The following is a 24,156-nucleotide window of genomic DNA, read 5'->3' on the forward strand; positions in this document are numbered from 1 at the left end:
TTTTTCTTTCCTGTTCAGGTACTCGTCGTTTCACAGATTGGTTTTCTCATAATCTCTTTTTTACCATTAACTTTACCCACATTTTTTTACCGTTATTTAAATTTTCCTCATTATTCTTTCTTGTTCTGTAAATTGTACTTGTTTTGACATTTTCCTCATTTGACACATCCCGTTAACAAACAGATAAATAAAATGACTCAGTTTGAGTATTTTTCCAGGAATTTTAATTTAATGAACTGGCAGAGCCCAGATTGAAACCATTTTCAGATTAGAATCATGAAAATACATAGTTTATTGCTACTAAATTATTATCTTTATAACTGATTAATGAGATGTATATATCACTAACACATCTCCAGAATCATTAATTATTCATGCTCAAAAGTGTTTTATTAACGGTAGATCACATTTAAAGTACCAGAAGCCGTAAGTTGAGTGGAACTAATTAATAAAAACGTCACTAATAAAGTGGCTAATTACAAGACATTATACAAACATCAATCACTACACTTTTAAGTTTGACTTCAATCAACAAACAGCTAATTTTAGTCGTCAAATTAGTATCTTTTATGAAATTCTCTGTTTCATTTGCGAATTTTGCACAATTCATCTTTGCTAAAAGAGTTCACTTGAAATTTCGAAGGGTTGTGGTTATAAATCTATTAAAAATGTATTAATTGGAGCTTTATCGACAGCGGATCTGATGCTCATTTACATATAATTATTTAAATTATAGTCAATACTCGCTTATCAAATGGGTATGCTTCCCGACTGACATATTTAAAACTGAGATAAGGAAAAAATATTATCCGTCAAGTGAAGCAAACCCGTTTGTTTTAGAAAGTATGAATAAAACGTGATGGTTGGCTTATGGGCGCAAGTTTTTTCTCTAGAAAAAGGACCTGTGAGAATGTGAAAACCGTAGCGTGTTCCTGTCTGGGAGTGTATACAGGAAACGCACGCGTTCAAAAAGGACATTACCCTGATTTGTTACGCAAAAATGTCATTCTGTTAAATATGTAGGATGGTTGAAAAAATAACCTTACATTCTCACAGTCATTTTGTTGTAACTGTGCCAATTCATCGTTGACGAACGGTCAAAAATTGCGAACTCTCGGTCGCGATTTTGGACAAACGGGTGATACTTCATTGTTAACTTAAGTGGTTATAAAATTGAACACAGTCACCGAGAATGCGGTCTATAAATAAACAATACATCGATTCTGTGGGACCGAACGATCTCGTTTAATTTGGACCTGTACCAAGTCAGCTGATTGCGATTTATATCACCTTTATTTAAGTCGCGTCTGCAATCTTTTCAGCTCAGGTCAATGAATAAGCGAATGTATGCAAACTCCAAATTAAAAAACTTGTTAATTTAATATTGTTATACATATAAACGATCACTTTACTGCTCCGAACGAACTTAATAAGCGCAAATTGTGAACAGTTATTAAAAATTTAAGTACGGCCATTATTGCCACAAGTATTATGAATTTTAATTAAAATCATTTTGAGCTGCAGGCGAGAGCATTAAATGTAATTATGGTATTCAACGTTATCATTACCTAGTAAATAGGTGTTCATTGATATTAACACTCCACCGTGTAAGACAGAATCCTAAAAAAATGCATACATAGTTTGACAGAGTTTAAATCAGATTAAGTGTAGGACCTGCAATGGGTGGTCTGGAGATGATATATATTTAATGAACTCGATGTACTAATGAAAAATTATTATCGTCCGTCTTAATAAGATATTCATTATATAAATGTTTTTTCCGCATATTTAGATTAGTGTTATCTAGTAAAAAGAGTTAGTAAATATTGACACTCTTTCATCGCAATTGGTATCAAAAAGTCCCAAAGTTCATTAACTTAAATCTTTTCGTACTTAATTTTTATTAATTACTCTGTTTGCGTCAGATAACTCCTATGTCGACACTTGTCTAGGAGCACAGAGCGAATCGAAAATTTTGCAAAATTTCCTAGTCTTCATTATGTGGCATAAAATTCATTACGATCTATTGTGTCAAACCCAACGTTTAACTTTCTTCAAAATGCGTGCGTAGACAACGCTCGCCAGCGTCGTTCACGCACTTTCGCTTGGCGAAACAAGTGTTTGTATTGTACAAAGGTAAATTTCAATTTTAGCTGCACTACCAATGATAAGCAAAGCGGTGGCGTATCGCAATCTACGTCCCATAAAATTTTGAATTATGGTACGTGATTTGTCAAGAACTGCAACTGGTGTTTATCGACTAATTTCAAATTGCACAAAGATATATTTTGTTCCGTCGAACTTTACTCGCCAAAATATTTCAAAATCACTTCCCTGTAAATATTTATACCATTCGGTACTCGGAACTTAATCAACAAGTAGTAAACCAACCGAGTATCAATTTTTATTTACCGCCTTCTTAACCTTTTTGTTGCCTGTTAATTTATTAACTTGCATTTTCTTCGTAACTAGTCGTGATTAGACAGTCAGACTTAATCCTTTGTTTATCTCTTATGTGTGTATTTTTTTAAAACACCGTATTTCTTCGTCTTCTAATTACTTGCTCCGTTTGTCTTCTAATTCAAACTAATCTAAACCAAAATAAAACGTAGATATTTAATCAAATAGTTTCGTTGCAATTTTTTTCAGCTCCATTACGCAACTATGATTATAAATAACTTGTATGCTGCTCTGGTGATTGTCTTCGAGCTCGATTTTGTCTAGCCTAGTGTTTTTATTTCTATTTAAACGATCATACACCACTGTATTAATAGTGCTGATTTGCTGAAGTGACCGACTAATATTATACCTGAACATTTGAGATAAATTGCTGAGTAGGACTTACAGTTTTGTTACTTAACAGATGCTATTTCTGTATCAGTTGCAAAAGTCGGCGTCAGTTGTTTGCAATTTTCTTAAATTCATGCATCTTTTTAAGATGCGTGACTGGATAGGTGCCAATCACATAATCCTTTGTGCTTTAATACATCATCAGTTGTCAAAACCAGACGTTTAGAAGCACCGAACCTATTAAAATGTGTTCTTGAACGATCCCGCGGAACATAAATTTATTAAGCTGCTATTAACAAATTTTAAATATCTAGCCCAGATAATTTGAACTGATGTACCCGAGTGTGAGGGAACGTGGTTTCTTTTAGTTGCAAGCAGACCAAGTCAGGGAACTTTATAAAATATTTACTTAACCAACATTATAAATTGGAAAATTTCTCTGGCAAACATCCTTGTAATTGAGATTGTCCACATTCGTGGTTAAATTATGTAAGAAAGTTCAATGATGTGCAAATATAATGTAGCGACTTGTTGCTTTCTTAAGAGTAGTTGTAGAAGCAGCTAATAATTTTTAAACAAACAACAAATTAATTCCTAAGGTTACAGCGTGTTAAACAACTACTTGTTTGCCAGGTTTCAGAAAATAAATTACTCTCATGATGACAATAAAATTCTTTGGTGTTGCTCTATCGGGACAATTTTTTCTTTTAATAATCACTTTTATCGTCTGAAAAACACACTCCCTAGATAGAATTGTCGAAGCGGTACATTTTATTTTTAACAGAAGAACAAATCGGTTTAGAATTACCACCGTAAGTGCTAGGGGCGCAGCGTGATGCACGGTATATGTCACTGACAACAGATATATGTACACTTACTGTCATTTATATGTAAAACCCAATCTTTTATACGAATCATTATTCACATTTCAGGAATAACTCCTAAATTAAGGACTCTTCTGTATTCGAAATCACCGATTTATTTATTACTTCGCTTTGTCGAACATTTTCTGGGTCGGTTGGCACAAACTCTTATGCATAACCTGTCGTGAGAAGAAGTAATACACTAAACTTGCCCCCTTACGCAACCCGATATATTATTTACTGTAATCGTTTTTGCAATGTAACGTTCAAAATTACTACCCACTCGAACCATAAACTAATTAAAAATTACAAACGTCGCAAAGGTCAGTCTGTCTTGAATGAGTCTGTTTATAGTCTTTTATCTCGTTTAATCCATTTGGAACTAGATCTTGGTCTCTGTAGGTGGCATTTCTGGAAAAAAGTAAAAACAAAACTCCTTTCGGCATTCAAAAATTTTATTATCGTAATATTTTATGACGCTTTGAATATTTTGCACTTGTTATCATTCTACTAACTAGTCCAGTGCACTCAAGTTACTTAATTTTATTCGTGGTGATAGAAGTTATGGTGCGTTTCCTGCTGTGTGAAGTCGTCTAAATCATTTTTTAAACGTTTGTTCGACTAAAACAAGAGTTTTATCAATATTGAATTATTACATCCAAAAATTGTAAACATATTGACAAAATTGATTATTTTCTAATCGTTTAAAAGAGTTTTTCCCTTAAAAACTCATGAAATGAAAGCGTATTAAGTTTAGTAATTTTGTCTAGTAATTAATAGTCAAGAATTAGAAATCGCATCGGGAAACAGCAAAAAACTTTTGAACAATTAAATCTGACAACAAACTCATATCGCTATGTAGAAAACAAAAAAAAAATCCATTGAAGCGAGCTCATATATAATCAAATATTTGACAGTTAAACTAATGAGCTTAAATAACATAACAGGTTCTCGACTTGTACTCTTCTAATTACTTAATTCTATTTGTACTGATCACGTTTATTCGTCAACAAGTATTAAAGAAATTGTGTGTGAGAAGTCGATTGATTTTGGATTTTATTTCCCTTTAATAGATCGTTCGTAGGTTTGTTGTTAAATTATTGGTATTTGTCTAATATGGGAGTATTATGTTAAAATAAGAAACCTATTAGATACGCCACTGGTTCCATAACACCTAAAATATATGTAAATGTGTAAAAACAACTGGGAAAATTTCCATTTCAGTTTACACACGTTCTCTTTCCGTGATTCTGTTACAGATAGAATCCGTCTTATCATCTCAATTAAGACGTGAATTTTTGTCATTTTTTCCGAAAAATAAATTGTGAACCGTTTGATAGCCGGTCACATAAAAAGTTAAATGGCCGTTTACATTGTTTCCTTGTATTACACTACTGATGAAATAAGAGACGGGCCACTTCAAACGTAAAACGTAATGTGATATTCTCCCGAAGCAGAGTAACTCATGTAAATTATCGTAGATGTTAAAGTCCTGCGGTAGAGCAGACAAAATATCAATGAAGACAAAATATTTCCACCGATAAGATGTGTTCGTAATCTGTCTAATTGAGGTTCTTGTTCGTCCAGTAATTCAATTATGCAACGCGTCTTATAACTATAAAGATAAGAAAAGTAATCTGGAAAATCTGTGGAATAACATCAAAACAACTGCTTTCCTGCTGGGTTTAACTGCGCTTTGAAGAATTGAACACGAAAGCGGATTACAAGCTTCACCAGAAACTTGGCAAACGACATGAAATAAATCGTCTCTGTCACGGTAGCAATTTGATGCAATTTATAAGGAAAAAATGTTAACTTGCTGGTGACAGCTATTGCAAGGTTAATTTGGCGATAAGAGCTATAAAGCTTTTCACAGTCGGTTATATCGCCATATTAATTATCGAACTGGATCTCCTATAACTCCAAGACTTGTTGAAACTGAAGAATTTCGGAAAATTACAGAAACGTGATTTGAACGGTAAACCAAAACTACATAGTAGAAGAGACGCCCATTTTAATCGCGCAGACCTACATTATGAACCAAAAATAAATACCCCACATAATTTAGACTTTGTCAAATTCTACGTTTTTCTTTTAATCTGGCGTGGTTAAGTGCACAGGTATTTTCGTGAAAGACTTGCTAGTATGAGGCAAAATGTGTTCCGGGTTGGCCAGTCTTCAAGTCTCCTTGAAGTCTTTTAATGTTTTATGCAGATGAAATGTCAATGTGTGACAATACTGGATGCCATAACCTAAAATAAGTTTAACAACTCGATCAAAACCCAATCCACCGATAACACCTAATTTTCATTTTTCATTTTTCTGATATAATATCAACTGTAATGCAGACCCGCAGCCAAATTTTCACTCTTCTAATTAACTTCCTGGCTCTTACTCCTAGAATGTCAATTTGTAATTCTGTTCTATAATAACACTTATGACTAACTAGGCTGACATGCGACCGCACAGTTAAATATCAAATCAACAAATCAAAACCTATTTAGGACAATATGATCATTCTCATATTCCTGTGGAATTCAATTTTTTATCTGTAACCATGACCATATTGTTTTAATTATTTAAAAACAGTTTGGAAAAGTTTCGTGCAGTTTTTCTTCGCTTAAAAAATATATAGGTGAACATTCGAGAGATACCAATGGAAAATTTTTAATGTCTAGAACCAATACAGAATCTAGCTTTAGATTTGTAATTCCAATGTTGACCAACCTCTATATTCCACCTCTGGGGTCTCTCTCCTTCATGTTACTTTCTCTTAAACAGCTGTAACAGTCCACTTCCGATCTGATGAGTTAATGGTGGATACAACTGAATTTTTATCGACGAAAAACTATTAAAACCGTTTTTTTAGATAAGAAAAATCTACGATAAGGACAATATAAAATTCGACTGTGGTCTCTAATCGAGCGGAGCTAATTAATCGAGTCTGATCGAGAGCTGACCACTTAATTACATAGCAATTACTGTCGGTAGATTGTTCTTTGGTTGTTTTACCCAGAGTATATATATTTTGTGTAACAGAATGGACAACAGCGATTTGAACTTGAAATAGTAAAATAAAAAGTGCATGCGCGTAAAATTGTTTGTGATAATTATATAGTGATTTCATTGATAATTAGACGTTGCGTGACTCGAAAAATGTGGAAAAGGTTTAATTGGCATTACTCTTGGGTCTTTAAATTAAATGCAATATACTTGGTAGCCGAGGTTTTTACAAGCAAGTGTTACTTGGTTATTGTTTACTGTCGGCATTTTCATTGTGGTGAGAAAAATATCTGGAAGACCGTAGGGTCAAATTGATCTTACATTAAACAGAGTTTAATAAACTGTTATATGACCCATAACGCTGCACAGAAGATTGGAAGTAATTGAAACAGAACCGCAAACTTTGACTTATTAAGCCGAATAGAAATTTTGATCAACTCAAAGTGCAAAATCTGCCACTGTATGTGCACTAGACCAGTGTTACAGCATCTGGTCTCGCCTCGCATTTTAAAAACTTGCATGTACGATGAACCTTTTGCAAGTTTTTTGAAAGTACAAGAACCAGAACACATGAAAGTAATTTTTACCGCGCCGTAAAAACAAGTTTTCGTTTTACTCTCGTAAACTATTAAATTCTAGTTCTCATTTTGTTCAATTTTTTAATTGCTTCGCCACTTCCCTCGGCACAGCCGTAATTGTGATCTTTTGATTTTTTCCCGCTTTTTATCTTATTCCTTTGATTCAATGCAGTTCCCTGGTGTCGTCAAGTTTTTCTACTCGCTCCTGATGATTTATGTCTGCTTTCGGATTGTTGCTCGACTCGTCTCGTAAATTCTTCTAAGTTCGTTTTCTCCCTAAATTTAGACAATTAAATTGATTACTCGATAAAAATTCAATGAACAACTCGTCGGAAAATACGTTTCACTGTAAACTACGGTTTAACGAGACCGTATAACAAAGAGTCACTCCCTGCGACACAATGTCATTCAAATTGTCTAAAATTTAATCCGGACGCACACAAATTAAAACTAGGATTAGGAGTAATCACGACACCTTTCGTCGATTCCGGATCATTAAATGTCACACTTGTAGACACGTTGGTTGTATTGCTCTCAAAATATTCCTAGTCGAGAGTGAAATAAAAGAACTGTGCCAGCTCCCGGTACCATATTTTCTATGAACAAATAAAAGCTTCTGGTTATGTAAAATAGGAGTGAAAAATTATGTTATAAATTCCGATTCAAGCGATCACTTTACACCATCGGAAATCTGATTGTGGCAGATTGACAGTCACATTTTTCCGTAAACAAATAAATCGGAAAACGCCCAAATTTGAATTTAAATAATCGCTTTACGTCCGACAATTCAACAAAACTCACTGATTGGAATAATTTATGCAGTAATAAATATAAAGAATTTGTTTAAACAACTGAATACAAATAAGCGATTCAATAACACGCAGCGATAACCAGGTCATACAGTTGGAAATGATCATAATTATGTCACTTACCCTTAGAATCTTTGTTGATGTCCTTGTTAGGGGCAAAATGTAGAATAAATCAGTAATCTTTTTGACCTTTGTGGAAAAAATTAGTTTCGTATTAAATCACTATTTATATCGGTTTTAATCTGTTGATTGAAAACACAAGTTAATCGGCTGAAATGCTAATTATGCTTGTCGTTATAGCGTCTGGACTAATTTGCAATCGGTTGATTGGTTGCCCATCAATATTTTTATTCCCACTATTTCGTAACTAAAAATTTGCGAATAATGGTCAACAGGTATGTGAGACAATTTTTATTCGAATGCAACCGACAATCACTGGTTTTATTGCCTTCTAATAACACCTCTCGATCTTGTTCTTCGCGAGGTATTTTTTCGTAGCTATCAAATTTAACAATCATAATTGGCCACCACGCCGTCAAACAATACTTATAAAACGTTCAAATCTAACGGGTTCGTCGAATTTTTATTTTATTCTTGCAGTTTATCAGTCGGTTGTCTATAAATGGAGATGATTTAATTGAGTCGTTTTGTTCCAGCTATTTTACAAAGGACGACGGTTGGCATTGGCCAAATGAAAATTCAAGGAGTAGCCACTTGTCAGTATTTATGCATGGATAGTTGCGGATTGCTCTACGGATCGGTAAGTAATTTTTATAGCTTTATTTACTTTCACTTATTGTTCTCGTTATTCTAAACGGTTTTTCGATTCTAATTTCTAAACGTAATCAATTGAAACACGGTTTAGTAAACGGTTATTTAATGCTACATCACTTCCAAGAAAATTTCCTCATCTGGGTTAGGTTTATTCATAATTTCCAGAGCGATTCGTACAGCATTCATTGTGGTTAGTGTGGAAAAGCTTTGACAGCTTTGTGCTTTCGCGCATGATTTGTTGCTTTCGTAATGTGCTGTTCGTCTGCAACAACATTTACGGTAAAGTCACTCTATGTAGCATTAAACTAATCGTAACAAAGTCTACTTCTACTGATTCATAACATCTACTTATTGCTCCAATTTTTTATCCCAAGTAACGGTTTTCGAGAAATTCTATAAGAAAAAGTACGGAAAAAATTAAGTAAAGGAAAGTGCTCTCGACAGAACGAACTGACCACAAAAATTAATTTTTTGTACACTTTTGACACCTGTCCTTACATAACAATTTACACCTACTTGTTTTCTTTTGAATTTCATTTTGCTGCTTTCACCAGACCGTAAAATTAAAAAACAAAACACATATTTCTATATTTGCCAAAAGCTTCACTCCAAGATGTGCGTATATATCGGGTGTTCATTTAAATTTATCCTCAAAGTTGGCGTTGAAGAGTCGATTGTGAACGCACCACGGATTATAGATCACGGATCAGCTGTTTAAATCTAACCTCACTTTTTGTGTTTGTGTTTTTACTGACGGCCTGACGAGTGGTTCACAATCGACTCTTCAACGCCAACTTTGAGGATACATTTAAATGAACAACCGATATACATATGTTAGTATAAATTCTTCTAAAGCAAGTTTCACAAAACAAGAAAACATAAATCTCTCTACTACTAAACGTTTCCTCATTTCTTTAGTCTCTGTATAAATTGTAAATGTAAAGTATCACTTTTTTTTAAATAAACAAATTTAAATCATGTTTTTAAATTCGAAAACGTATACACTTTTTTATAGTCATTACATGAAATAGTCGTACATTGTAATAAACAGCTGTTTAAAAGGGGGCGACATGAAAATCAGCAGGAGTACCTTTTTTAAAGTTTTTTACAAATTTGGTCAATTCCATTGTGTCAGTTTTGTGTAATGTAATACAATATTTGTTATTAGTTAGTTGAATTATAGGTCGTGAGTGGTATAAATACTTTGTGTGTAATGCTCAGTTACTGGAAAATATTCTCTTAAAACATGACTTAAACAAACAGACAAATTTAAAAAGGGAGAGAGATATTTCATAGCATAAACAAGAAGCTCAATGCTCTATTTAATTTACGTTAGACATTGGGAAAATTTTGATCTTGATGTGTCAGTCACGTAACAAATCCAAAAAAATATTCTAACTGGTTCGAGTTTTACGACTTGTACAACAGCAGCGTTAGATCCGGCTGGTAAATGATCGATGCGTTTTTATCGATTTGCACGGCTGAAATTGGTTCGATGGGTTGGACGAAGTGGCGGCGAAGAAGGTGAAAATACATTAAATTTAATCGGTTGTAGGTGTTTTAAAGCGAGTGTAAACTTCACGTTAGAAATTTATGATTAGTATTAAATTGATTTACATTAAAATGGATCATGTCGGGGTGCCCGATATCGGTGTTAAGGCATAAAAGTGTTGTCATAAAATACAAAGCACCAAATTAGTCGGTCTTAAAGCTGGGGTGACTTGAGAGACACCGGGAAAACTTATCTGCGCTATCTTAATGCCGGTAATAATTACTCGGTGGGATTGATTAGGGAGCGGAAGGGTTGTCGGGTTATCTTAACAGGACGCCATGTAAAGGCGCCAACTATTTCACTCTCTTTTTCAACTTAATTTGTTGAATTGTCGACCTGTCGACCTGTCACCTATTCCGTTAACAATTAATTAGACAATATTCATTTAAGCAGCTTATTTTCCCAACCGAATGATTTGTAGCTTCCGACTGAAAGCAAAAGCGTGCGCCACAAGTGATTTGCTTCGTATCAATAATCACCTCCCACGACATCTACAACAATCACTACGAATGTTTTCAAGGGTGTTATGCGGAATTTTTAAGAGCCGTCAGTAAACATTTACGTAAATCCTACAGTTTAATGACATTTCTCTAAAATTCTGCAAAACTTATTCGTAATTTTAGCGGCAGACGTCAAAAACACGCTTTATCAAGAAAATATTTTTTACTTGCAACAACAAATACCCCGTCAAACATTAAAGAAGGTTTACCTTTGCCTCCTTTAAAAATAATATTTAAATGATCTTTTACAAATTTATTATATTATTTTATTCCCATTTTGCCAGCGACCCGACATACCATCCGGATGGCCTTCTTGCAAACTTTTGACCCGAGTGATCGCAACATCGCTTTTATTGCTAGTTATGCGATCGTAAATATTTTTCTCGCAGATAAATCGTCGATATTTGTATTTATTACACAAATGTAGGTCAAGGTAGATAAACTCGTGAAACACTTGCCTTAATGCTGAAAAATTGTTACAAAAGAAAATAACTCTGAAATAATGATACAAATGAACTGGATGCATCCGTCGTTTCCTCTCTTCGAGACGACAACAACTAATCTTCAATGACATTTTTTTTATTGGCATTAAACATTGTTGCTTTTTAACATTTTTCTGTTTTAACAGCTTTGAACATTCCAAATGACGAGCCTGCCCGTATTAATACAAAAGTCACGCGGTTGTTCCTATTCAAAACCTTTTTGTTCCAGTCCCTACATCAAAAACGTCATTTTAAACAAATATTTCCCTTTTGAGAAGCCGAATTGAGACGAAGCATCGAGGATCCAAAAAGTCTTTTGGTCTTAGATTTTAATAGCGAGGTGCGATCCACGCGACTTTATAGGTGAGGGAAAATGTGCTGTTTATTTTGTGACTTGTTAAATTACTATCCAAAATCAATTGTTAATACATATACAGGGTGTAACAGAAATAAGTGCATTAATTTTAACTGGTAATAGAACTCATCAAAAGGGACAACTTTTCTCTCTGCCATTTTGGCGAAAAACGTTGCGTAATGGTTTAAAAAAGTAGGAAAGATTTTCCTAAAACCATTCATATCTCCAAAACTAAGCTACCCAAAAACGTGAAACAACCAGATTTTTACGAAGTGGATTTTTTGCTATAAGGGTAGATTTGTTTGAATTTCGATTTCGGCGCTAAAACACGTTTTCTGGATGAAAATGGACGTTTTTTTTCATATTAGCGCTGATCTCAATTAGCCATTGCAGTATTTAGTGGCGTAGGGCTATTTTAGTGAAAAATCTCTCCAATTTTTTTTTTTGGAATTAAACATCGTTTTTCGGCAAAATGGTAGATAGAAAAGTTGTTCCTTTCGACGAGTTCTATAACCAGTTAAAATTAATGCACCTATTTCTGTTACACCCTGTATTTACGCTGAAGCAAAATTACTAATTTTTTAGTTTGTAACGATCATTAACATTTCTAAGAGAGCAAAAAATAAATAAGTTTGACCTGCACAATAATCAGTTTAACTCACTTGACACGACAATTTAGTTAAATCTAAAAATTAATTTGTTTTGATTGAGCAAATAGTTGCGAGACGTCAAACTGTCAATTTTGGTTTAATTTTACCAAATGTGAAAGTAGATAAAATCGAATATGTATTGTTAAGAGCACGAGGCGGTTAAACCAAAATAATTTGTAACAAACGCAGATAAAAAAAATAATGTGACCAATTTGTCACTGTCGGTACAACTGAAGTTTTTATCAATTTATCAATATTACGTGTTATAAAAGTTCTTAAAACTAGAGGTTGTTGTGGTTGTAGATTAAAAATTAATTTTTAGATTTCGCGGTTGTTTATTACCGGCCATATATTGCAACTGTTCAATTACAAATCGAAGGAATGAAATGCAGTTTTCGATTTTTTTTTCTAAACGACTACTTCTCATATGTTGAAGAATGTGTCATGTCATAGCTTAGAAATGTGATTTTATCAATTGATACGCTTTGAAATAAATCCTGAATGATACCGGTCATTGTGTTTGTAGTAGTAATTTTGAAAATATTGCGCCACCAGCATTTGATGGTGACAAGTAAACGTGTGAAATATTCAAGTCCGTTGATTTTCCATTGACCTGATGTATAAACAGTGGATGATTCTAATAAATATGTATATCCTACAAACTTTCTGTTATTGTTATTACATTGTGATAAGAGGATTAGAGACTTGTAAAAGGAAACTTGTCGGTTGAGACTTAAATATTACAATTTACATGAAATAAGCATTAGCCCCAGTTTACTTTTTGCGGTCGAATAAGTCAAATCTGATAGTGTCGAAGGCTCAGACACAAATAAAACAAGTATACTTATTATTTAGTTCGTCGATTGATCCGATCCGACGAAGAAGATTTGACGATCCTGCCGCATAAATATGCGGAGACCGTGGACAGTAAGAAAAAGAATTGAGCCGTAGTAATTTTTCGTGATTGTTAAAAATATTTTTTGTGGGTTTTGTAGCCGGCGGTGTTCGTCTGTTGTATGTAAATTCGGTCGAAGGATGAATGAAGCGATTCGAAATTGGGCGGTCTGTACTCGCAGGTGTGAATCAGATATTCTTCAAAGGGTTTCATTAGTTGTATACAGTGCGGCTCCAATTATCGGGGTAGCAAATTAAGACGTATAGGCCAAAGAAGGCGTTGCCACTTAACGGATAGTATTTTATGACACCGATATCCGAGACGATTATCTCTTTTTCAACGTCGCGCTAGAAATGCCTTTTTTACTTTATTAAATACCGAGACTTCATGTATAACATTATAAATACAAGTATTTATATGATATTGGTTAAAAGGAGCGCTATAATTGGAAACCATTTAAAATTTAAATTCAAAATTACTCTTTAAATCCTTTTACTTACTACTGGATGTCAGCTTACTCTTATAATAAATTACGTACTTTTAATGCCAATTTATTCTACATTCAATCTAAGCAATTTCGTTGCTGCAACCGCATTTTGTTTACTAATATTTACTGTCGACACTCCGCATAAAATGCAACAAACTGCAAAATTATTCTCTACAACTAACTTAATTCTCAAACCCGTTTTTGTCATTTCTTGAATTTCACAAAAATTCCCTTCGAACAGATATTTTCATTCCTTTTACCTGACACTTCTTACATTATTTATCACATTCTCTTTATTATCATCAATTTAACCCTCCATTCGGTCGGTTGTACAACATTCCGCTCATCCTCATATTCCAAAATATTCCAAAATTCTCCTAAATTAGCCAACGTTTTTATTTCTACAAAAATGTTATGTATTTGTAATTTTTCTCATTATTCTTTTTTTTTTCAACAGATAAGCAGATTTCCTGACAGCTTCCACCTAAATATTATTTTTATCAAACTATTTAAAGATCCTTGCTTCCGTTTATAAGAATGTGGTTAACACTTCACTATGCATCTAATACCTACACCCATTATTCACTTTTATAGCTTACTAAGTCTTACTCTTACACGAACAATTACCGTATTTATTCACTCAGATGTTCAATTTAGACAACAAATAATGTATTTTACCGATCATCAAATTTGAACGCGGGGGCGACAGACAATAAGATTTTATTGATATTGTTCCACCATTGCAAATTGTCAATTTGTCCTCTCGAGTAATTCTAGCAGTACAAACTGCGTTTACTTGGTTCTGAAAAAAGACCTGAAGAGATGTTTTATTGCACTTATTAAAACGCCATTATTACTTATTTTAAAGCACTTTGTTTTTCTGATGTTCCTTTTTGTTAGGTTAAAGTAAATTAGAGACGGAACGTTGCAAAAACTAGTACATCGTGGTGAATTAAACAAAAAAAAAAATGCAATTCTTTGAAAAAATTACTAGCCGCTTTAATCCTGCAATAATGATTTTTTAAAATATTTTTTTCTACGTTAAACATTACGATAATTCCAGAAATAACAAAAGTTGTATGGTTTTTTATAAATGATCACAGTCGGTGCTAAATGATTAAATATTTTTTGTTAAAATCAATCCAATTAGTTTTTGCTTGTTCTTTGTAATAATGTATAAAAAGGATTTCCTGTTTTTCTGGCCTTCCTCTACGTGTTGTTCTTTTTCCACATGTTCTTGTAGTAATTACAACTGTAAACAATAATTACCTTTCAATTTTACCACCCAAGATTTCAGAAGCTTCTCACATGTTATGGTTTATTTTATGTCCGTCCTCGCAGTACTTGAAACCACTTGTAAAGGGTAAAGTGGAAACAAGCAGATAATGATTCTGTTGAAACAATAAATCATCACCAAAATCAACACGCCGTTATTAACAATAAAAATCGTGTTCGGTGTGTGTTACAAAATAAAGTCAAAATTTTCTGATTTCAACGGAAATAGTCCACGTTTAGGAAACATTCCAGGAATGTATTTCACGTACTTTGGTTATGTAAAAATTTCAAGTTGAAATAGCTACAGGCGAGCAATAGTAGATTCTGAGTATTCTCCAATGTTCTCTGATAATGAACAAATTTTATGATCGCGATTAGAATACATAATCCTTGATGATATGTAAATATCGACAAGACTTAGACGAAAATCTACAACATTGCGAGCATTTCACTAAACTGCAAGAATTTATAAGTGTACTTTAAAATTCGAACACTATAAAAATCATGTTCCAGTTAAAATACAAATCGATCGATTAGTATTCTATAATTTTGACCGCGTTTTTAATAATAGTAGAATTAGTCACACAAGCCGGTTGCACAACTCTAAACAGGAGAATGTACTCAGCTACACCTTCCAATTTTCTCCAAAGAAATTTTCAATTTCACATGAGGTTTACTTCGGCAGATTTATTGTTCCAAAATATTGCTTCGCTTTCGGGTGAACCGATAAATCTTTTTGATACGATATAAATAAATGTACATACATGTAATAAACGTGTTTAAGTTGTACCTAGTAAAATTTTATGACGTTGTTATGAGGAGACATTGGCTGAAATGCGGAAGATTGTAAAACCACACATCACCCGGACTTTGTTTAAAATTAAGAACTTTGGCGAACCGCAATAAACCAAGACGCAATTCAAACAAACTGTATACCGAGTCAACCAAAAATCTACCTACTGATCAAGTTTAAATTTGAAATTGATGTCAGACTTGAAAATTAAAAAAAAAAAAAACAGAAAAAATGTCGATGGTCAGTTTGACCAAAAAATACTCTGATTTTCTCATTTTAAATGAAACGCACTTTACTACTTTTACTAAATTTTACTTAAAATAGATCAAGAATTTTATCCGATGAAGAAGTTCAAGTCAATTAGGAGTAATTAATTATTACAATTCAAGCAAATTATAATGATGCATGTGTGAACACAATTGTATAAAAATTTATATTTCTTTAATGACCCAAATTCTTTTATAAAAGATAAATGTTTCGATAAGAATTTTTTTAATTGTCAAAAATAGTATTCCCTATTCAAATATCTTTTTATTTTGATTTTTTTCGAAATGACGACAGCTTTACATTGTCAACAACATAAAAGTTATTTATGTTAAGAATAGCTCCTCCCATCCATTATTTAACATTTTAAGCACAGTTTTTTTTTTAATTTAGCTAAGCTCGAACTGGGCTAAAATGTTGTTTATGAACCTAAATGTTGGTCTAAAAATAAATTTAGGTAATTATTTCCATCATTCAAAGACTTTTAAAAACACGGAGATTAATTTTTCTTAAATAACTCAAGCTCTTCAAATTAGATCTGAGTGACGCAAATGAATTCTTAAAAAAATATCATCCGAAGATTAAAATTATGTTATTAAATAAAATTAAACTAGACCAAAGAAGATATTTTTAGTCAATCACTTTTATTGAGAAGAAAGTAAATTAGCGTTTTTGAAAACTTCTGATTCAGTAAAATTTCTTCATTAGGAGGAATTTTTAAGATAAAAGAAAAAGTAGAAACAAGTCAATCGGTGTGGTCGTTAAAGACGTCGTTTATTTTGATTTGCGTTTTTGTTTCAGAGAGAATTCGGAGATGAATGCATATTCAACGAAACCATCGAGCAACACCATTACAACACGTACTCTTCTACCAAGTACTCCAACGAAAGGAGAACCTTGTACCTGGCTCTAAATCGTCGAGGACAGCCGCGAAAAGTCCAATTGCGAGCGCACCAGCAACTGGGAAGACTTTCCTCGTACACCAGAGTGTTGACACGAACGGTGGTACCGGAACGAGCAGAAGAGCTCCATCCAGTACGACATCACGCCCACATGTGCTCCTCGATAACCCTAGAATCGAGCGGGCGTTTGTCGGCTTCCTCTTCTGACCGCCCCACCGACCCTCCGCGTTGCCGCAAGAGGAAAAAGCGGAAGAAGAAAAAGCGAAAATGCCCTCCAGATGCCGAAAACGACACCGAACTGTGCCACAAAAGACATAATACATCGAATCATCGAAAACTCCAACCGAACAGGTTAGTGAAGAAGTGTGAGAATGAAGACAGTGACGAGTGCCAAAGAGATGTGACTGTTAACAAAAAGAAACAAAAGACTAACACTAGTGATAAATTGTCGAGCCCCAAAAAGAAGAAGAACGGTAAAAAAGGTGGTAAAAAAAGACACCAGGTGATCACCAGCACAGAAGTCGCAACGACTGCGGCGGACGACGTCACCCACGACGAAGACTATGGGTTGGAGTCCACGACCCACTGGGACTGGGAGGACTCCACGGCTATTCCGGATGTGTCCATGTCCATTTCCATGTCCATCCCGGGCGCCCCCACATCCGCCCAACCCGACTGACTCGCTCCGGCGTCCTCTAGCGCCTCTTTCCCTTTTCCTTTATTTATTTGTAATATTTATTGTATCTTAAACATTGTACATAATTATATAAATAAGTAAAATATACCTCGCTATCTACTTCCGAGTTTTTTTTACGTAAGTCTCATTTTCGTAGCGAACCTCTCATTTATTCGTGATATTTGTAGATTTAGTGTGACTGTATAGCGCATTTTTATTAATAATAATAATTCGAATAAAAAGCATGTGCTTTTTCGTCATAATAACACCATACACCATTCTCATCACTTAGTTTTGTCTTAACCAAATCCAAAACACTGATCAACAACACCGTACACTTGTCGTTACGACCTCAACATCCGGAAGTAGTTTCCTTGATTTCTCTATCAGCAGTACCGCTTCCAAAAAACAACAGTTTTAAATGTCACAAAGAATTTTGACTCTCTGACAGAAAAATACGGAAACTGGATGTTCAAAGTTCAAACTCTGTTTATCAGTGTAACTTATCGCAGTGTATTATTTTCAATTAATACTCACTTATTATTATCCTTTCTACACCAGTGATGTCTTCATAGAAATAGTCATATCGCAACAGCAACCGCAAGTCTAGTCGAAAATCACATTAATTGAAAAATATACACTCAATAGTAAAACTGTTCAATAACAAAAACTGTAATAGACTTTATAAGCGCACGAACGATTTGACTCATCAAAATTCGATTTTGTTGTTATTAATCAGACACAGTTCTTGCGCTTCTGTCTGTATATGTGCCACTTTTGTTAAAATTTTAACACAAATCAAACAAAAGTGACACAAACGTAAAATTAATAACATGACCATCTCAATGTATAATTTTTTAATTAAAGTAAATACACTTAACAAGTTTATTTAAAATCAGTATTATTTAATGCTTGTAGTTAATGTACTGTAAATTGTAGAACCTACAATAAAACAATAAAAAACACAAATTTAGTGCCTAATTATGTCAAAATCCGATTTAGAAAAAAAGACAACTGAACAACTTTCGTAGGGAAGGTAAGTTAAAGGTGTGAGAAGTGAAAAAAAATAAGTTCTTGCCTCACATGGAAAGAAAGAAAGAACTGAAAGAAGTTTTTGAGAATTACACTGAAGCCATTAATTTGTTAAAAAATGTATGTACTTAGAAAACTTAAAAAATGATTAATTCAGAAAAAAAGAAGGTAAGTGGAATTGTTTGGTGAAATAATGAGGTTTGAGATTTATAAAAGTTATAAAAATATCGAGCAAAATAAAAGCCAGTATTGCACGATTGTACGACCTCTGTTGTTCACCAACACGTCAGAATTTTATTTAAAATAATTTCATGAAATACTTCCAACATACTGAGGGACAAATTTAGTTTCAGGTACGCATTCAAAATAGCTTCTTTCTTGCATAACACTTTCAACGCTCATAAACAAATAAATAGTAGAATTATAAAAATAATTTATGCGCAAATATGGTAAACAAGATTTCATGCGAGGCAAATAAATACTTTTCGGCAGTGTCATATGTATTCATCGGGAAAAGTTTCTTTATGACCGATTGTTAAATCCCGAATGGCTATTAAAAAGATTTTATGCTGTGATTATTAATGAGAAAAAAGGGTTGGTTCGAATCTTCAATAAACAAGGCTATTTTTTCTATCAACACGCTCATCTCTCCTCAAAGGAATCTGATTGATTCCATATGTCACCAGCAAAATTACTTAATTTGTTATTTCCTATCTGATGATTGGTTCTCTCTACCGATACGCATATTTCACCTATATAAATAAGCTGAAATAACTTTCACAGCTGTTTCAACAGTGACATTATATTCCACAAATAAATTTAGTAAATGAATAACTCTCCTACTAAAAGTTCTTTGTTGGATACAGGGAACGGCCTTAGATATTTAGATTTAGAGGCTTAAGACAATAAATACGCACATCATTTGCCTGTATTAGGCGAGTTAATCGGACCAAGGTGTTAATTCATATTATTATCAGTTTATTTTGTCAAATCGACCTGCCTCTTTTAAACCCCTAATAAAATATTTAAAATATCTCCCCGGTGGATAGATTTATGCTAATAAATTTCCATATGAATATAAAATCAGCAGGATATTGAATAATAAAAGCATCACAAATAAATGATATGGTGAAGATAAAAGCAACCACTTACGACAAGTCTACAAGACGGTAACATCTTACCTCACCGCAGGGTAAAATATTATTTCTCTATTAGTCAAAAACTGGTCTCCTGCCGCGATCGGAAGGTAAGTTTCAGAAGTGACTTATTCAACATAAATTTAATAACCAATTCATAATGTAATAATTTATCTCAGAAAGAACAACCGAAAGATAAACAGACGCTCGATCGAGAACACGCCCGACAAAACCACAAAACATTCTCAAAAATTCTACAAATTTTTTGAAATCGGTATTTCCGCACCAGTAAATTATTTTTATCGCGACTAGGAAACGACGAAAAAACTCAAAAGAACGCAAATGCACAAATATTATTTTAAGTCTAGATAATGCAAATTACTTGAATAACTTCACTACGTATTCGGTAAAAATTATGCAGTGCTAGTTGTACGAATTGGGTTTTTGTACTGTACAATTGCTCTTCTCAACCACTTCACTTAATTATCAACATCTGCAAATACTCTCAAGATTAAAAGCTGCCAACTCAAATTATAGTTAAGGTTGAAGTTCTAATTCTGTAACACGCTCAATTAGCAAATTCAGTTGACACATTTTTGTGGTTAAGTTTAAATTGAGCAAAAAATTAAATTTTATGTTTATGCATATCAAATAATTACTAAATTTTCTATTTTTTACTAAATTGTTTTAATTTTTACATTGTTTGTCGTAATTTTCAATTATTTTTGTCAATATTTTGAATGTTTGGACGATCTTTCCTGACGAGCTGCTCTACCAAGAAGAACACAATTGAGTGGGCTACATATTACATTAATGTCTAAGTCGTACAACGTACAGAACCACAGTACACTAATGTTGTTTGTACTTGAGATTGTTTTTAAATAAAAACATTTTTAATTTGAGGACCGTACAACTCTTACACGAATTTGTGTTATGTACATCACATACATCACATCATTGTTTACTCTTACCTAGTAGAATGCTACAAATCAATTTAAAGTCCCTTATTACAATTTAATCTAATTTTTATATCTTTTAAAATACGGTAGCGCTTTTACTACACATTAAATTTTCTACAACGACCTAAAAATGTTAAATTTTATTTGTCAGTTTTATATTGGTAAGTCAATTAAAAAGATATTACACAGTTTTGTCAAACATTTCACACTCACCGGCGCCTATAAACAACTTAAATGCCTTAAGCTTCTTTTCAGCTTTCAAGCTCGCTGCTAAAGAAAGGTACCCTTATTCACGGTTATCTTGCACGTCGATCTGCTTCTAACTGTTTTCAGACAATTAGATAGGAATCTCATAGTGCACAGAGGCTTCCTTCGCGCAGACAATTTAATAAATTCAATTCCTTCCTAAATCTTAAAATAAATTTTAAATTCACTTTCTACCAACAAACATCACAGCACAGCTTTTGACAACTTATGTCAGACTATTGATACGGTCGAAAACGACAGTTAGTTGTATTTGGACGTTATCAGAGCTTTCGAGACTTATCACAAGATCGCGTACGTTTTCAAGTTTTGTGTAAAGACAGCAAAAATTTTGTTGCAGCCGGTCCTGAGTGACACTCGTGCACATATCGTATTACATGTAATCCAGAGGGGAATGATCCAAAATTTAAATTGCACAACAAGGCCACATGTATGTAATTGTAGGTGTTTTCCTAGGTCAACACCCTCTAACTGCCAGTTAGACCTAAATCTATGGTCTACAAGTATCAGACCGAGAACCCTCGACGGTATCAGACGTATTCATTTCGAACCCAGGTCACAAAATACACATCAAAAATAGTATTTGTTCATTCTTAAAAGCAATGTGATTGATAAGATCAAGATATTTGGCCGGTGTCATTGAAATCGCGTAATTCTGACCGTTGAATTATGGGTGGTGCGAGGTTTTATCCACAAACAGACGCCGAACAAATAACAATATAACCACTGCAGGAATCTACTAGAATAAATTCATTATTAACGATTAATCGGAAACGAGAAACGATAAATATAGGCACCTTCTTCGAAAACTATATCAGTCGATCTTTCCCCAGGCTATTGTGGTGTTTTGCACGTAGAAAATAATTTGCCAATGTGACTAACACTGCTAATTTGCACTGCATCCTGCATCCAGATCACATGATGTAGTGGAGCATATATCTCGTAGATGTGTTTATAAATACGCGCCGAACAACCTGCAAAAATTTTAAAGAAGTGACATTTATGGCCGGCGATGTGTAAAGAATTAAATTTACGATGAACAATGGCTTAACACTTTCACCTACTTGGATAAACAATTTAATCAAAGTTCGAATGCATGCTAATGCGGCACGGTTTGACGAAACGAAATGTCCGAAGACATCGCATAAATAGATAAAATCAAAGATCGATGATTAATATGTCCCACTAGAGCTGCAACATGTGACAAATAAAACACAACTTGAGCCAAACTAGTTTGTAGTTTTTTCAAAATAAAACTACAGTTTTTCACTGTTGAATCAATCTATTTATTAATGTTTTTTAACAAACAGGTTAAATGCTTCTGGGGTCTTGTCCTACTTGCTACAAAATAATTTTATGTATTTGTTGGTTCATTTGAAATTTATTTTCATTGTTGTTTCAAAAGAGAGAGACAATGATTTTCGCCAAGCACAATATTTCTTTAAAAACAAGATAATATTAATTTTTTCATAAAAATTGTACAGCGACTCGATTACCCTCGTAGATTGTGATCTTTAAATTGATTGTAATGCCGTTAGCGAAGATTGTATCTAGCAGAAAATGATTGGTCTTAACACTTTGTATGAAGGGTTTGCGACAGTTACGGTTGAATTTATAGTCGATGTAATAGATGCGTTGGTGCAAAATGAAATCTGCATTAAACAGCAATTTCGAGATTCACAAACCTACAAATAATGAATCTTATTAAAGCAATTACTTGTTCAGGTGTCTGCCAATTATTATAATAATATTAAATTTGAATGGTGTGGTGCTACAAATCTTATCGTAATTGGATGATGTACAACAACGACTAGTTCCAATGCAAATTTTAACACATTCCCTTTATATTGGCAGCATTAATCCCCAATTAACCACATCGAAGACAAACTAGCTTGCAACCTGAAATACAGGATTGTGCGCGACTTCGATCCATTCATTTGCTGTATTTGTGTCATACTGATATAGTTGTTCGCCATTTGAAGAGTCCTGTTGACCGAATAAAATAATTTATCTTGTTGCAAGCAGTTTGAGTGCAATATCACGTCCCGGGACGGTGTAACTATCTGAAGTATTTATTGTTCCGAAGCACTACAACTCGTCTAACAATTCAATGTTTACCATTTAACCTGGTAATATTTATGTTAATTTGAAACTCGTTCCGACTCGAAGACACAACGTATGTTCGGCTCGGATTTCTTATCTGGACTCCCTAAATTGCACATTAGAACAGCCTTGAATGGTGACGCTTTTCCATCAGAGATAAGTTCAAATGGGCTGTTAAATACCGGAGATAACCCCGAACCAAATTAAATTAACCGGGGGTGGTTTACCTCTACAATTCTATCTGGACGAATCGGTGAAAAACGAGACGGACGAATGACAGCAATCAACTGATAAACCTGAGAAAAAATGCTATTTACATAGAATTTAAGGGAGGTGCTCCACTTCGAGGGCGCGTCAAAAGCCGACTCCCGAACCACCAATATTCGATCACTATTTCTGCATTCTTCGATGCAAGGAGAATCGACGAACGCGACCTTTCGCATTCGCACCTAATGTGTAATTATAGGTAGTTAAATTGAAAAACTTCACTTCAACAAAGCTTCGAGTGTTTCAGGCGATAAAGTTTGTAACAAAAAATTGCAAACGGCGAGACTGTCATAAATTCCTTGGTTGTTTGGTCTCTATTATTGAATCTTGAAATTATGGGTTTGTAATTGAAACGACCGCCACTGCCGATTCAAGATCTAACTGAAATGTATTGAGTTTCTGTCGATAGTCGAGAAGCAATACAAAAAAGTTGTTCTACATACTGAACTAAACACGTTGTTCTATCTATTGCAACTGAGTAACGGCCGACAATTTGACAGGAACAAGTGTACGTAATCTAAAATTTGTCGGTACTATTGTCTTACCGATATAAATACTGAAGCGACGACGAACAAAAAGAAATAATACAACATGAAACAATAGATGTTTTGAGCGTGTCAAAAAAACCTCACAATGTAATCTAACAAAGAACGATTTATTCTCGGATTTATATCATATTGTGGTATCTAGATATTAAGGGAGGATTTTATGGGACGGTACTATCGCGTCGGTACCTATAAATATACT

The 24,156-nt window shown here is 33.8% G+C and overlaps 1 protein-coding gene across 2 annotated transcripts in view; it reads left to right on the top strand.

Annotated features, from left to right (window-relative positions):
- MICU3 (Mitochondrial calcium uptake 3) overlaps nucleotides 1–24,156 on the top strand; it is a 52,749-nt gene that overhangs the window by 22,092 nt on the left and 6,501 nt on the right. For both annotated transcript variants that reach the window (XM_069060153.1, XM_069060154.1), the window contains exon 2: nucleotides 8,700–8,803. In XM_069060153.1, coding sequence (XP_068916254.1) covers nucleotides 8,700–8,803 — 104 coding nt within the window. The remainder of the gene's footprint in view (nucleotides 1–8,699; nucleotides 8,804–24,156) is intronic.

This window comes from Tenebrio molitor, chromosome X, assembly GCF_963966145.1.
Source record: "Tenebrio molitor chromosome X, icTenMoli1.1, whole genome shotgun sequence".
Classification (NCBI taxonomy): Eukaryota; Metazoa; Arthropoda; class Insecta; order Coleoptera; family Tenebrionidae; genus Tenebrio; species Tenebrio molitor.